Here is a 17,377-nt window from a genome sequence, read left to right on the forward strand (position 1 = left end):
AGTCTCTATTTTTTTCTATGTTTAATGGCAATGTGCAAATAAGAATCAACTCCAGACTGTTCTTGTTCTAGTTTGTGTTTTCGTTTGCAGATGTTTCAGTGTAATCTTATTCCTATGGGAGCTCCCATTAAATAGCTTATATCAATCAAACAGCATGGGCGTAAATCACTTAAAGGCAAAGCAGTGCCAGTGATGCAGACATAACCTTGTGTAATGGCAGACTGAGACACATAATGCAATCTCCCTTTAATATTTCCAAGCCAGATGTGTGAGTACATAAGCTGGGAAATAGCGAATTAAAAAAAAGTTTATTATATCAAATATCAGAATTGTCCATGAAGCATTTTGTGTATTTTGATTCCAAACACATTTAAAGCTCTATATTGCCCTTCTCAAAATGTGTTCTGTATAATTAAAATGTTATGCTCTGTTCAGCTAACCCAATACATAGCTACATTTCAAACTGTTAAAAATAACAGAATAACTCCTGGTACCCCTATGAATTGTCTGCCATTGCAAAGTGGCTCTTTAACAAGTCACAAAACAGGATAGAGCACTGTGTGTGTATATTCCTCTTTGGCCTGTGCCTTAAAGATAGGAAGCAAAACCAGGGTAGGTTGAAGTATTACAGCATAAATATAATGACAATAAATGGTTACAGCTATCACTGTGGGCAAGTTACTATACTGTGGGCAATGCTTACATCACTACCCACCTGTTGTTGAGGAGCCAACCAGAAACTATGCTATACTGAATCTAGTGATCTCTAATGACGCAGAATGAATAGCAACTGTGCAAGTAAATGAACCCCTGGGTAATAGTGAACATAGTGTGAACACATTTAAGGGGTTATTTACTAAACTCTGAAATGCAAAAATCATGAAAAATTTGAGATTTTTTTTTGTTGTTATAAAATCACAATTTTTTTGGAATTTTCTGAATCTGAAAATCGGCATCTCAGACCTGTTGAGGTTGCATATAAGTCAATGAGAGATCAAATTAAAGAATGAGGAGAGCACTTCCCAAAACACAACCACAGCGTTTTTTTGCTATTGAGAAGTGCTCTCCTCATTCTTTAATTTGTTGCTGGATGTTGGGATAGCGGTGTACCCAAGAAAGGATTTGATGCATTTTTTAACAAATCGAAAGGGCAGTGCGGAGAACTTAGTTTGCTTATTTTTTAAGTCAATGTGAGATGTCTGAATGATTTTTTGATGTGTGCTGGGTTTCGTGCTATACCTCGAAGTTTTCGGGTAAAAATTCTGAAGAAATTGAAAAAATCTTGAAAATCTGTTTTTCCTGCAAAGAAAATTTTCGGGAAAATGTAATAATAAATAAGCGTAAAAAAAGAGCGGATTTGATCAGTTTGTAGCAGAAAATATTGAGATAAATTCAGACTTTGATTAATAACCCCCTTAATGTTTGGTGCAAAAAGCAAATATACACTGAGGCAACTAAAACCCAGAATGTTCTGCTAAACACAGAACAGCAATGGCTGTCGTTTAAAAGTATATTAAATTGTTACTTTTCTCAATTTATTCACGTAAAAAGTAAATGTAGAAGCACCCTATGAAGCTGCATTAAATGAATATAAACAATATAATAAATGTCGTAAAACAGAAATCTGGAAGGCAAAAATAGAAAATGAGGAGCACATTGCAGCAGAGGCTACAACTAACCCCAAAACGTTTTTAATGTTTATTAATGGTAAAAAGATGCAGGCTGAGAGTGTGGCTCCTTTAAATAATGTTACCAGTATAATAACAGATACTTTAAAGGCAAATGTGCTAAATAAGTTTTTTTTCTCAGTATATACAATAGAGGAGAGATCCTTGCAGCAGGATATTGACAAACTGCTAATCTTGGTGGCTAAGTGGCAGATGAGATTCAGTGTTGATAAATGTAAAGTCATGCACCTGGAATATAAAAATATGCAAGACACTTATACCCTCACTGGAAATTCATTAATCAAATCCATAATGGAAAAGGACCTTGGAGTCCTTGTAAATAATAAACTTGGCTGTAGCAAGCAATGCTAGTTAGCAGCTTCAAGGGCAAACAAGGTCTTGAGCTGTATTAAATGGGGCATAGATTCACGGGAGGAGGGGGTTATTATTTCACTGTACAGAGCGCTGGTAAGGCCCCATCTAGAATACACTGTACAGTGCTCACGCGGGACATTATTGAATTAGAGAGGGTCCAGAGAAAATCTCAGCTATGAGGAGAGACTGGCCAAGAGTCATAAGATTTGGATGTTGATTTAGGGAATGGTCCGACTGCCAGGAAGGATTTTTTTCCCCCTCTGAGGCAAATTGGAGAGACTTCAAAGGGGTGTTTTGCCTTCCTCTAGATCAACTAGCAGTTAGGCAGGTTTTATAAAGAATGTTTGAACTTGATGGACGTGTGTCTTTTTTCAACCTAACCTACTATGTTGCCTCAAAGACATCACCACCCTGCCCTAGCACAGTACTCTACATGGCACTCTGCATCAAGATAATTATATCTGCAGGTTGGTAAAATCTCCCTAGAAAGGTGACAGCTCCTCCTACTGTCACAGTGGCTCACCTGGGATCCTGCACTAAATATCCAACATTACTGTACATTGCATAAACAAAAAATAGCAAGCCCTCATGTATAAATTTGTATATGGAGTCAAAGTGCAGTTCATCTCAGTGTATATTCATCAGCAAGCAGAAATCTGCACAACACATGACTTATAGTAAACTTAAATAAAGAGTGTATTTATTCTGGAGACTGATGTTTCGGCCTAAACAAAGCTCTTCAATGTGGAAATACACAAAGAGAAAGTCCAAATAAACACACAGGGGTAAATTTACTAATGGGCGCAGTGGCAACTTCGCTAGCGAAAGAGACAGATGCTAGCGTTTATTCACACTCTTATCGCCAAGTGAATTTTCGCTCTGGTTACCTCTTTCGCCAAACTTGCCAAAGCCAGCTCAGACCAGGCAAAGTGCAATGGAGTACATAGATCTTCCTTATTTTTCTGTTACGTATATTGTATTTTTTAGTGGAAAAAGTTTCAAAAATGAGTCCAAAAAGCACTGGCATCTTTTCCTTTTTTCAGAGTGATAACCTGCAAAAGTTCTTACATTTTTTTTTTTAGGTAACGGGGTTCCCCCATACATTTTCTAACATATGGAATATAACTATACAGTGGGCTTATGTGTAGGGCATTAGCACAACTCTATTGTCTTTATTAAGGTTCCCTGGACTTGTGTAATGTAGTGTATTTGCTGCAACATATACGTCCATTCAACTTTATCATTTCCCACTGTATGCAAATTAGCCTGAGCAAAGAAGTCTAAGGAAGTTGCGCTAGGCATAATTGAATGCTAGCGCATCTTCGCTTTGATTGGCAAAGTAATGCTAGCGTTCGGCGCCCTGGACGCAACGTTGCATTTTTGTAAATTAGCATTGTGTGAGCGAATTTTCACCTGGCAAAGTGTTGCTATGGCATGCGAAGCCGTCGCTGCCAAATTTTCGCCGCTTAGTAAATTTACCCCATAGTGGCAAAAAAAGACAATGAGAACAATGTGGTGACATCATACTGCATCACTATATATCACTAGAATAAACCATAATTATAAATATAATAAAAATAAATAAAAAACAAAAGCCAAACAAAGTCTAAATATTAATATAATTATCTCGATGCAGAGTGCCATGTAGAGTACTGTGCTAGACTGCAATATAATAACCATGTGTCAAAATGTCAGTGTGGTTATGAAGATAATAGCATAATGGTTATATGTATCCAAGAAATCCCAAGATAATAAATAATCAGTAAAAGCAGAAAAATTACAGAAATGTAAAGACAGAAAACCAGCAGTGCTACCAATGAAACATGTGTTCATATGGGATAAGAATGAAGTGGCACAACCCGACTTCAATTTGCCCCTAACTTTGTCCAAAACAGCGCTGGTGTCTCAGTTTTGACATTTTTTTTTACGCTGGTGAATTTCGAGTTTTGTGAATTTATTTGCGCCTGCCAAATAAATTCGGACATTACTAGTACTTACTGTAACTCCAGACTTGAAGCTATGCTGCAGCCAGATAGGGACTTAACTGTACATTGCTAGTGCTGCAAACAATTTCGGGCATCACAAGTGACATCATGGGTGCTAACCTTACCTAACTATTTCCATCTAAATATTTCCCCTTCAGTAGATGTAGCACATGGAATTAACAATGCTCTCCGATATATTCAGTAAATAGACATTACAGATGTTTTGCATTCAGTAAATAGACATTACAGATGTTTTGCACAAGGTAGTATAGTGCATTATGATGGACCAACCTCCATTCTAGACTTATTCATATACCAATATTGTTTCTGCACCGGTATTTTGAACATGACTGGAATGTTGCACAACAGCCTCTTCAAATAAAAAGACACTATTTGCATATGTTGACAAACATGTCACGTAGAATGACCGTTAATTTATATACCTGAGAGTTTATTTGAATAAAAAAAAACACTTTGTTACAGGCTGCCATTAAAACTTCTGAAATTTGTCACACTCCCAGTTTTCTTTATACTTTTTATTGGCAAATTTAGTAATCCTTGCTGTCAGTATTTCTTTTGTTCTTTTTTTTTTAAATATATTTAAGTAGCTGAATTTATTCTGAAAAAGATGTGGGTTTTATGATTTTTGAATTAAGGAGATTTATAACATCTGTTTCAAACTCCATACTTTTCACATCTCCCAAACAAAAACACAATGCAGGTTGTATAGATGGTATACATCAATCAATGTTATTTCTAGATAGTTTGGATCAAATAAAGAAATTTAGTCATAAATACAAGTCAATGCAAAGCACTTTCTATGGAAATAAACTAATTATATACAAGCATATTAGTCTACATTTATAAAGGCAGTGTAAACCTCCCATAAATCTTTCTATTGAGCTCCTAGCTCTCCAAATCATACACGCAAACATTTATTTATAGGTGCAAATAAGTCCTCCAGTAAGAATCATTCATATCAATTTTAATATCAATTTTGGCTTCTGTTATTAACTGTAATGAAACATCAAAGGGAAAGACATTGACCTGATTAGGTTCTGATAGGAAGTTCTGATATATTTTTAGAGCGCAGGGATTATTCAATTGGACTGCTTGCGGGGATACTTTATAGCACTGGTAAATCCAAGACAAACATTCCATTGGTGGTCTACCCATTAAGTCTCATCAGAGAAAGATACATTAGGGAACATGTTGTTGGTCCTTAGAGGGAATTGAAGTGAATGCAGAAGAGTGGGCATTATATAACATCTATATTTGTTGTTCTTTTTATTGCAGTTTTTAATCAGACTGAAATGCATACATTCTTTAGCTGTTTTGATATTCCTCAGAGACAGACTGCTTCCTCTTTCTCCACAGCTTGGCCAGCAAAATTTTTTTGGTTGTATACAAGAATTAACATATAGTAGAGGATCCTCTTGCATTAAACTTGCTTTAATCTCTGACAGTATCAAGTGTTCTGGGTGTAGTCCAGCAGCATTTTGGTAGCCTGTGACATCATGCATTACTGTTATGGAAGGTTTACTTCCCCTGATCATTTGCAAGCTCTAGTGAGTCTGCAAGAGGATCCATAAAGCTTTGCTTGTTCTGGAGATGAAAAATAGGCAATCAACATCTTCATTTTTGAGAGAGGCAAAAAGCTAATTGTTAGGGAGAGTTTGAATCAGCAGACTTGTGAACCAACATGGTCTTATTGTTGATTGTTTTATGGAGTGGAATAATGTTTCAAATATGTTGTATTTCAAGTGCATTTTCTGGTGCATTTCAGATATTGCAGATTTGTTATTACAGGAGGAGGTACAGATGTGAAGCTACTGAACTCTGTCTAATTGGCCTCTGTTCATTTCCAGTTTAGTTTTTTGTTACCTTGAATGAATGCATTAACCACCCTCTGTAGGTCAAGCACAAACCTGAAATTGTAATATCTCCTGGGCAGTCACCAATCATGTTTGTATAACTGTATACAAAACTCTGGACACAGACAGCAGTATATACAAATAAACATAAAATATATATATATAGTATAAATGTAAAGATAATTTATAAAGAAAACTCCCTGATTAAGTACATTATTACAAACCAATCCCTAAATGTTTGCTCAGTCACACTGGTCAATGTATGGGAGACCTCTATGTTACAAATGGGACCAGTGACAGTTGTTAGAAGCTGATCAGTGGAATGAGGAGGCTTTGTGCTTGCTGATTTATTGATTAGGTCTTTTGGCTTTCCTTGATGGCCGCAGTAATCCTGTAGAGGTCTGCTTTTGCACAATTGATTGAGTTTAGTGGATTTTGAAATGAGAAACATAAATATTGATATCTATTCATCATTCTGGAAGTTAAACTTTAAATATGAAATTAGAAAGGCAGAGGTCAGTGTGCCCCCTACTCAAAGTAAACATACATAGAAAAAATATTACACAAAAAATAATAATGGGCATAACAAGTATTCTCTCGCCTTATATCAGGATATCTTTTATCCTTCTGTGGTGTGTCTGTTGCCTTGTGTTCTCCTGCTTTATATTTAAAAATGTGTGGTTTTCCTGTATTTATAAAAAGTTCTAAAAATTCAAGACTTTAGACTCTAAGGCAAAACTTTGCCAAGTAAAAGTTGTCAAAGTGCCATTGAAATCAATAGGAGCTATCTGACTTTTAGAGGTTTTTGGATTTCTTCATTTCTAGAAATTGTCATAAATCTCGATTTTATCAAGATTTTTGTATTTTTTTCATTTGTATTTTTATATTCAATGACATTTGAGGTTTTAGAGTTTGTGAGTTTAGTCGTGGTTTCAAAAATCTTTAATACCCCTAAAAGCAATGGCACTTCCTGATAGTATCTTATTTAAATAAATAATTATTCACTTGTATGTGATATTGCTAAATTAACATAAATACTTTTTTTGGGCTTTTTTAATGTGTAAATATTTGTAAATATTTCTATGTAGCCTTAAAGCATCATGCTGCTCCCCATAATGGAAAGGCCTTTTTTTCAAGAAATACCCAGGTCCCAACCATTCCACCGAATAAAAGATCCTATATCTGTACCATTATTGCAACAAAACCATCATGCCATGCACTGTAATCCATGAAAGGATTAAATGAAAACTATACCCCCAAACAATGTAGGTCTCTATAGAAAGTTATTGCATAAAACGGCTTATTTGTAAAACCCTGCTTCATGTAAATAAACCATTTTCATAATAATATACTTTTTTAGTATTATGTGCCATTGGGTAATCCTTAATGGAAAATTGCCATTTTAAAAAATAAGAGCTGCCCCCTGGGATTGTACGATTCACTGTACTCACAAACATTCCAAACAAACCATACTTGTTAGGTCACATGAGCCAATTAAAAGACAGAGTTCTGTCTTTTGCTTCCACACTTCTTCCTGTTACAGTTAGGGGCAGATTTACTAAGGGTCGAATATCGAGGGTTAATTAACCCTCGATATTCGACTAGGAACTAAAATCGTTCGACTTCGAATATCGAAGTCGAACGATTTAGCGCTAATCCAACGATCGAAGGATTATTCGTTCGATCAAACGATTAAATCCTTCGAATCGAACGATTCGAAGGATTTTAATACAACGATCGAAGGAATATCCTTTGATCAAAAAAACACAGGCAAGACTATGGGGACCTTCCCCATAGGCTAACATTGAGTTCGGTAGCTTTTAGCTGCCGAACTAGGGGGTCGAAGTTTTTCTTAAAGAGACAGTACTTGACTATCGAATGGTCGAATAGTCGAACGATTTTTAGTTAGAAACGTTCGATTCGAAGTCGAAGGTCGAAGTAGCCCATTCGATGGTCGAAGTAGCCCAAAAAACACTTCGAAATTCGAAGTTTTTTTAATTCGAATCCTTCACTCGAGCTTTGTAAATGTGCCCCTTAGAGTTGTAGTATTTCTGGTCAGGTGATCTCTGAGGCAGCACACAGACCATCAGGAAATGGTGGTTTAAGGCAAGAGATGTAAAAGAGCAATATTTACTAGAATATAGATACCAGTTCGGTAAGATTCTTAAATATGTCACTTAATATGATATAAACTATATGTTGCTTAAATATTCATTTTGGGGTTATAGTTTTCCTTTAAGCAATAGGGCATTTTCCTCTTTTGTAAATGTAAATTAAATTATAAAGAGGAAACCTTACAACCTGCTTAACTGAAAATAGGTGTTTGCATTTAGTGAATCTAATGAAAAATTCTTATTAATGCAACATCATGTAAGATTTAGGGGCCGATTCATGAAGCTCGAGTGAAGGATTCGAATTAAAAAAACTTTGAATTTCGAAGTATTTTTTGGGTACTTCGACCATCGAATTGGTTAAATTCGATCGAATTCGATCGAATTCGAACGATTCGAAGTAAAAATCGTTAGACTATTCGACCATTCGATAATCGAAGTACTGTCTCTTTAAAAAATACTTCGACCACCTACTTTGGTAGATAAAACCTACCGAAGTCAATGTTAGCCTATGGGGAAGGTCCCCATAGGCTTGCCTGTGATTTTTTGATCGAAGGATTTTCCTTCGATCGTTGGATTAAAATCCTTCGAATCGTTCGATTCGAAGGATTTAATCGTTCGATCGAACGAAAAATCCTTCGATCGATCGATCGCAGGATTTGCGCAAAATCGTTCGACTTCAATATTCGAAGTCGAACGATTTTAGTTCCCAGTCGAATATCGAGGGTTAATTAACCCTCGATATTCGACTCTTGATGAATCGGCCCCTTATTGTATGTATATATTATACATTTAACATTTATTATACATTTAAAAAAAAAAACTTTAAAAAGCCATCATTAACACATCTCTGTATATATATGAATACTACCCTGCCTGCATTTATGAGGGAAGATGTTTTTTCCCTTCATGATGTTCGAGGGTTTCAGGCTGTTTGACACTGGTTTTTGAAAAATTTGACAAATCGAAAAAGTTGCATAATTTGAATTCTTGCACGATTTTGTCAAGACTTTTCCTGCACATACAATTTTCATTCAGATATTTAAGTAAATTAAGTCAAATCGTGGTTGGGAGTTAGGTCAAATTTTTGTTTTAATATAATGAGAAAAATATGAGTTTTAATAAGTACCCCTATGTCTATCACATTCAAAAACATTTTATTTTTCCTAAAACTTTCATTGACTGATATGATCCAATGCACAGTGAATCGCGATCCAGCGAGCATCACTCCTACTTTATAGTATGTTTAGGACTTACATGGTTTCTCTGTCAGGATGAGGCATAGCAAGATGGGAGTTAAGTAAACAATCCATATCTCATTAGTACAATAAAAAGAGATGTCATACAGATATATATTTTTCTTTTTCATTATCTCTACATTGGGATACAATTAATCCAGAATAGAAGAAGGAGGAATGCTCAGTGAGCTGTGATACACAAGCAGTGTATATAAATATTTCCATTGTATTCAGTTCTGCATACAAACCTGCATGCAGTATTCTGGAATAGAAGTGATAAAATATAAAAAAAAAGGTCAAAATGAACTACCATAGTTCAAAATGTTCTCAGTGGTATGTCTTAAGTGATGCCTGTACACAGTGGAAATGGGTTTACATCCCCTTTAATTTAAGACCAATATGTATGCAATTTTGGAATATATATATTAAGGGGCAGATTTATTAGAGGTCAAAGTGAAAATTTGAAATTAAGAAAATCGAATTTCAAGCGAATTTTTGTGTACTTCAACTAGTGAATAGTTCAAATTCGAAATTCATGTACTGTCTATTTAAAGATTCGACTTTGACCATTCGCCATCTAAAACCTGCCGAATTGCTGTTTTAACCTATGATGGGACCTCCTAGAACCTATTTGGAGTCAATTGGGGGACTTTGAAAATTCGAAGTTTTTTTTTTGGAAGAACTTCGAATTGAATTAGATCGAATACGATCTTACTTCGATTCGTACGATTCGAATTAGATTAAAGATGGACCTATTCAGCCAAAATAAACCTTCAATTTAATTTCGGTTGGTCTTTTTGAATTTGAATTCAAAATTCGACCCTTGATAAATCTGCCCAAATATATATATATATATATATATATATATATATATTATATATAAATATTTGTTAAGCTTTCTATGCAGAAAAGCCTAGAACATACACATTTTGTGGATAACGCAAAGATATGTAACAGGTTTGATATACCTGCCGGTGCAACTAAAATATGACACATCCATCTTGTTATATTTATTACTTGTTTTATGTTTTGTAAGACATCTGGATACGTGAAATAATACTGTAAAAATACCATCATGTCTCAGTTGTTTTGTGTTCTATCAAGCCAACCTTATGCCTGACATTTAATGAAGCTAGCCATGCCATAGGTCAAGTTTTAACAAAGGCGGGTTGAATTATGATCTCACATTGTGTTTTAATAACTAAATGATAATTATACCCTAAGTTATTTTCCAGAATCATTTTGAATTTCTTTGATTTTTAAAGGGGGAAAATCCCACAGATGCAGCAGATATTATGCACACAATTAGAACATTGCAGATTATACCATTTGCCATTGCCTTTGAATACAGATATAGATTTACTCTATACATTCTATATATCCGTGATGCTTGTGACATAAGGTATATCTGTAATTAATTAGCTTTTAAACATTTGATAATATAATTTATGCCATAAGCATGCCAAACACCACGGAAAATGTGTCAGCCACAGAATGAACATTTAGGGGCATATTCATCAAGGGTCGAATTTCGAATTGAAAAAACTTCGAAATTCGAATTCAAAAAGACCAGCCAAAATTAAGGCGAAGTTTTTTTTGGGTCGAATAGGTCTGTTTTCGATCGAATAGGTCCGTATTCCGCCGAATTCAAATCAAATCAATAGCGCAATCAATTGAATTCGATTCAAAGTTTTTCCCAAAAAGATAGTTCGATTTTTCAAAGTCCACCAATTGACTCCAAATGGGTTCTAGGAGGTCCCCCATTGGCTAAAACAGCAATTCAGCAGGTTTTAGATGGCGAATGATCTAAGTCGAATTTTTAAAGAGACAGTACATGATACATTTCGATTTTTGAATTTTTTTCAAATACTAATGGAATTTGGACTATTCCCTAGTCGAAGTACACAAAAAATAGCTCGAAATTCGATTTTTTTTTTTCATTCGAAAATTCACCTCGACCTTTGATAAATCTGCCCCTTGAAATTCATGTGAATGGGAAGCAAATACAGGGAAGGACAACGTGATCTCCATGGTTTTCCCCAAGAGCTCCATGATGGTCAAAGTTTTGAGGTTCCACTGCAATAATTGCAGGCAGGGAGTTGCAGGTAGTTGTAGGGAGTGCACATGCCCTGGCTCACTAGCCAAGTAGCAACCCTAAGTGCAGTGCACAAAGCACAATTCAGAACACAGAACACATTAATAATTATGTTTTTAGACCATAATCCAGGATTTTTTCCCATGAAAATTGTGGCCACAAGCGGATTGGAGCTCAAATTTATGAGTGCAAATATCTGATTAGGCCCGAGTCTGCGTGACTCTTGCAGTTGCAATGGAAAACCGGGGTTCCCTTGAATCAATTGCCGCAATTGTGCTCAGTTCATCCGAGCAGACTGCGCATGCGTAATGATGCTTTGAGCAAATATGATTGCATTTTGGTGTTACAGCACTTGCTATTATGTTCATAAATGAGCTTTTCTGTCCTCCATTTTTTTGCTTTCTTTTATTTTTAATATACATATATAAACATATATTTCCTTATTTTCTGTAAATACTTAAGATTTGCTAATGTTTACTTAACATGGCCAGTAGTTTGCAGCTGAATAAGCACCGTGATAATTATAAATGGGGTTTGTTATCTGACATTAAAAGCATGCCATTGAGCTTAAAAGTTACCCTGTGAGAAAGTACCAATTATGTGACATTATAATATATGCCTGCGTTGTGCAGTGTTGAGAAATGAAGTCGAATCCAGAACTTTTGGAAATTACAATTAATGTCTGACTAAATGTAACCAAAGACAGGGAGAGAAAAAAAAACTTTTTTACACCATTTTTATTATCCTTTTACTGTTTTATTGCAGTTATTCTACTGGATTCCAAAGAATCACAAGCAGAACTGGGCTGGACTTCACACCCACCTAATGGAGTACGTACAATATTAATCTATATATTAGTTAGTATGCCAGTAGAAGGAGACCTGGGCTAATATATGTGCATTTGCAATTTATTCCTTGAAACCAATGTCATTTTGAAAATGAATATAATAGATTGCCCAAGTATTAGCATAATGCTCCTTCTTCATAGGTAATTTGTACATCACTTTATGCATAGACAACCAGTTTACCAAAATGCAGGTGATATTGTCAAGATGGTAGGCTGTCTCAAAATTCCTATATAATGTGCATTCGCTCACATGTCGGTACATATTCAAGAATATTCTACAAATGGACTTTGGTAGTGATGGGCAAATTTGTGCCGTTTCGCTTCACCGAAAAATTAGTGAATTGCCAAACGGCAAAAAATTCGCGAAACGGCACCAGTGTCCGTTTTTGATGCGGGCGTCTGTTTTTTTGGACGCCAGCGAATTTTCACGGGCAATTTATTCGCCGGTGGCGAATCACGCAAATTTGCCGCAAATTCGTGCCTGCCGAATAAATTCGCCCATCGCTAGACTTTGGCTTTTCATTCACCTTCTACACTAGACAAATCATTTTTAGATATGTACCAGTTACATCCACAACTTTATTAACAAGTTTATTGCACAGTAAAAAGTAAAGGAATGAATGTGGTTCAAATCATGGGCCATTCACAAATATTGCAGACAGGACTGGAGTAAACTGAAAGTGTTCATACAGAGATAATCTATATTTGTAAGTAAACATTACAGTGCTTCAGAATGGCAGTCACATCAATATGATTGACTGTTCCCGCTGTGCATATTCAGTATAAAATCACACAGTATACTTACTTACGTGGAACAAATACAATGACCAACAAAACCCTAGGCACCTTAATTACTACAAGGATTTATTTGTTCTGTTTCCATTATTTCTAGTTATATTTTTTTGGGAGAGGAAACACATACATATAAATTTACACATATTTTAATTATATCAATTCAGATACAGAGGTACAAAATTTTAGTTCTTAGTTACACAAACATAACATGGTTAAATGGCCTAAATAGAACCCTCAGGGGCACTACTTGTAGTGAAGGTTGTGTCTGTCTCCGATGTCTCGGGTGAGCGTAAGCTCCTTATAAAGCCTCTTCTCTTGGGATAATCTGTTTATATAGTCTTGGTATAAAAAAAGATTGTGACAAACACTTTGAGAAACACCCCAGGGCATATATAAAGTACAGAAGACACATACCCAAGAGAGGATTATTCTCTTTAGCTATAGTAGGTAGCAAAGACAAAACAGGTATGAACACATTATTCTGTCATAGAAATGGTAGTGGATTTTATAAAATGAAATTTTGAAGTCATTTTTATCTTTTTTGTAACTTTAGAGACAAAAACAAGTAAGCTAAATTAATAATTTGTTGTCTGTAGAACACACACATACTGTATAAAGTACAGTATATAAAATATTATACTTTACATAGAATAGACCTGGGGCATTCTAAATAACAAATCTTTCTGTAATTTGGATCTTCATACCTTTAGGGGCAGATTTATCAAGGGTCGAATGTTGAAGTAATGGGAGTTTTTTTGAACTCCCATAACTTCGAAATTCAAATAAAAAAAAGACCAATCTAAATTTCTTTAAAAAATCAAAGTTTTTAACTTCAGGTGAATAGGCTGTATTTGAATAGTTCAAATCTAAGTTTTAGCACATTCAATGGAATTTGAATAGAAGTATTTGCCCCAAAAAATGTTGATGGTGAACGGTCAAAGTCGAAGTTTTAAAGGGGTGGTTCACATTTAAGCTAACTTTTATATGTTATAGAATGGCCAATTCTAAGCAACTTTTTAATTGGTCATTGCTTATTTTTTATAGTTTTTGAGTTATTTCCCTTTTTCTTCTGACCAGCTTTCATATGGGGGTCACTGGGGGTCACTGACCCCATCTAAAAACAAATGCTCTGTAAGGCTACAAATGTATTTTAATTGCTTCTTTTTATTACTCATCTTTCTCTTCGGGCCTCATATTCCAGTCTCTTATTCAAATCCGTGCATGGCTGCTATGGTATTTGGCCCTAGCAACTAGACTGCTGAAATTGCAAACTGGAGAGATGCTGAATAAAAAGCTAAATAAGTCAAAAGCCACAAATAATCAAAAATGAAAACCAATTGCAAATTGTCTCAGAATATCCCTCTCATCTACATCATACTAAAAGTTAATTTAAAAGTCAACGACCCCTTTAAAGAGACAGTACATGATAAATTTCGATATCCGAATAGTAATATTCGAAGTACACAAAAATAGCTCGAAATTCAAATTTTTTTACATTGAATTTTCACTTCGAGCCTTGATAAATCTGCCCCTAAGTCTACTAGAAATTCATGTAAATATTAAATAAACCCAATAGACTGTACAAGCTACTGTTTTATTATTACAGAGAAAAGGCATTTTTAAAAATGCTAATTATTTGTAAAAAAAAAAAAAATGAAGTCTATGGGAGACAGCCTTTTCAGAATTCGAAGCTTTCTGGATAACGGGTTACCTGTATAGTTGACTCATTGTTATTTGATAAGAGATATTTTATATAGCTGTATAGCAGTGATAACTCTGCATTCGATTTATTGTATGGCAGTTTTATTTAATTAAGTATCAACCTATTACTTCTCCTGCAGGTAACAAGCATATACTTGTGAAAAAATGCTTTGAATGACATTTGTTTTCTCTCTCTTTTTTTGTAGTGGGAAGAAATCAGTGGTGTTGATGAGAACTACAAACCAATTCGTACATACCAGGTCTGCAATGTGATGGAGCCAAACCAAAACAATTGGCTGCAGACAGGCTGGATTTTAAGACGGAATGGCCAAAGGATCTTTGTTGAGCTGAAATTTACACTAAGAGATTGTAATAGCATTCCCGGGGTGGTCGGGACATGCAAGGAGACCTTTAACCTTTACTACATTGAATCTGATTACGACCTAGGAAGAAACATTAAAGAGAGCAAGTATGTCAAGATTGATACCATAGCAGCTGATGAGAGCTTCACACAAGGCGATCTGGGAGAGCGTAAAATGAAACTGAATACAGAAGTCAGGGAGATTGGGCACCTTAACAAGAGAGGCTTTCACCTGGGATTTCAGGATGTTGGAGCTTGTGTTGCCCTTGTCTCTGTACGTGTCTATTATAAAAAGTGCCTGTCCACTGTGCAGAACCTGGCGGTATTTCCGGACACTGTTGCAGAGGCTGCTTTCTCAACTCTTGTGGAAGTAAGGGGAACTTGTGTGAATAACTCTGAAGTAGACCTTGATAATCCTCCCAGGATGCACTGCAGTGCAGAGGGTGAATGGCTCGTCCCTATTGGAAAATGTACTTGTAGTGCTGGATTTGAAGAGATAGAGGGTAGCTGCACAGGTAAAAAACTGTTTATGGTCTCTATAGATCTGTTGGAATAATACAATATGTGACAGTTAAATCTGTAAAAAATGACATGCAAGTGAATGCTAATGGTTAGTAGGCAATTTTGCTAGTCCACATTGTTATCTTTTTCTTGTATGTCCGTCCTGTAACTAATATCTCCTGATATTTTAATTGTCTTAGCCAGTTTGGCTTGTGTATTAAGGCAAAAATGAAGCAATATAACAGAGCATTTATAGCTGCTTTCAGTGGGGTGTGAGAACCTATTGTAATTAATGTTTTGTCTGTAGATGATCAGTTTTGAAGTATTCAGGGCCAGAACTTTTAGCCAGTCAAGTCATTACAGTGTTCACAGTCCAAAGGCACAGAACAACCCTGTACAATATAAAAATCCAAAACACAGCGGGCCTCATTTTTTTTAATTCCAAGATATTAAAGGATACATTTAGGGGCAGATTCACTAAGGGTCGAATTTCGAAGTTAAAAATACTTCGAAATTCGACCCTCGAATTGAAATCCTTCGACTTCGAATATCGAAGTCGAAGGATTTAGCGCTAAATGTTCGTTCGATCGATCGAAGGATTTTTAGTTCGATCGAACGATTAAATCCTACGAATCGAACGATTCGAAGGATTTTAATCCAACGATCGAAGGAAAATCCTTCGATCAAAAAAAGTTTAGCAAGCCTATGGGGACCTTCCCCATAGGCTAACATTGACTTCGGTAGGTTTTATCTGCCGAAGTAGGGGGTCGAAGTTTTTTTTAAAGGGAAAGTACTTCGACTATCGAATGGTCGAATAGTCGAACGATTTTTCGTTCGAATCGTTCGACCATCGAATGGGCTACTTCGACCTTCGACTACGACCTTCGACTTCGATTCGAAGTACCCAAAAAATACTTCGAAATTCAAAGTATTTTTCATTCGAATCCTTCACTCGAGCTTAGTGAATCGGCCCCTTACTGTTAACATGAATGACTTCTGTTACAACAGTGATACCTGCTGGTCATTTTCCAACCAGTCTGACCACCAAGTAGTCAAGGAAGTTGTCAGGAGAAAGAAAGAGGCTGCTCCGATGTTCTTCTGCTTAGGAAAAACTAGAAACCTTTCTCACATCATTCCTAAGCAACTTCCTTGGCTACTTGGTGGTCAGACTGGTTAGAAAATGACCAGCAGGTGGTGCTGTTGTAACAAAAACCATTCATATTAACTGCACATTTATCCTTTAATATCTTGGAATTAAAAAATTAATAATGAATGTACATTGCAAAAGTGCTTAGAATAGCACCCTCATTCATTTTACATTCACTTTTTTTTAAGGTTTACTTATCCTTTAAAACAGCTTATGGTACATCTGCAGAGGGAAAAAAATGATGATAAATACAGTATCTATAATTTTAGACAAGTGAATATTCAGTAGGATAGCAATTACTGTATATACTGTTTTTGAATGGTCTTTTCAGTAGGATAGCAATTACTGTATATACTGTTTGTGAATGGTCTTTTTGGAAACACATTTTATTCGTGTTTTGCCGGTGGCTTGGAAAGTATTCAGTATGTGATAGATAGATTATGTATAGATGGATTTTTACACAGAAATATAAAAACCTGAGTTTTGTTTAGCTGTTGTTTAGATTAACCAAATATAAAACCATAAGCTATATGCAGTGCCATAGAACTAGGAAATGCTCCTGGCTGGCTCCACATTTTGGCTTTGCACTCAAATACATTATTTGCTGGCTTTGCACTAGAGGCTGCAGACACAAATGTATCTTTGCGATTCAAAACTGTCTTATAAATGAGCTAACATTA

The 17,377-nt window shown here is 35.6% G+C and overlaps 1 protein-coding gene across 1 annotated transcript in view; it reads left to right on the top strand.

Moving 5' to 3' along the window:
• Positions 1-17,377, top strand: part of LOC108709572 (ephrin type-A receptor 7) — a 310,721-nt gene that overhangs the window by 60,923 nt on the left and 232,421 nt on the right. The window contains exons 2-3 of the mRNA XM_041584012.1: positions 12,111-12,175; positions 14,895-15,564. Coding sequence (XP_041439946.1) covers positions 12,111-12,175; positions 14,895-15,564 — 735 coding nt within the window. The remainder of the gene's footprint in view (positions 1-12,110; positions 12,176-14,894; positions 15,565-17,377) is intronic.

This window comes from Xenopus laevis, chromosome 2S, assembly GCF_017654675.1.
Source record: "Xenopus laevis strain J_2021 chromosome 2S, Xenopus_laevis_v10.1, whole genome shotgun sequence".
In the NCBI taxonomy this organism is placed as follows: Eukaryota; Metazoa; Chordata; class Amphibia; order Anura; family Pipidae; genus Xenopus; species Xenopus laevis.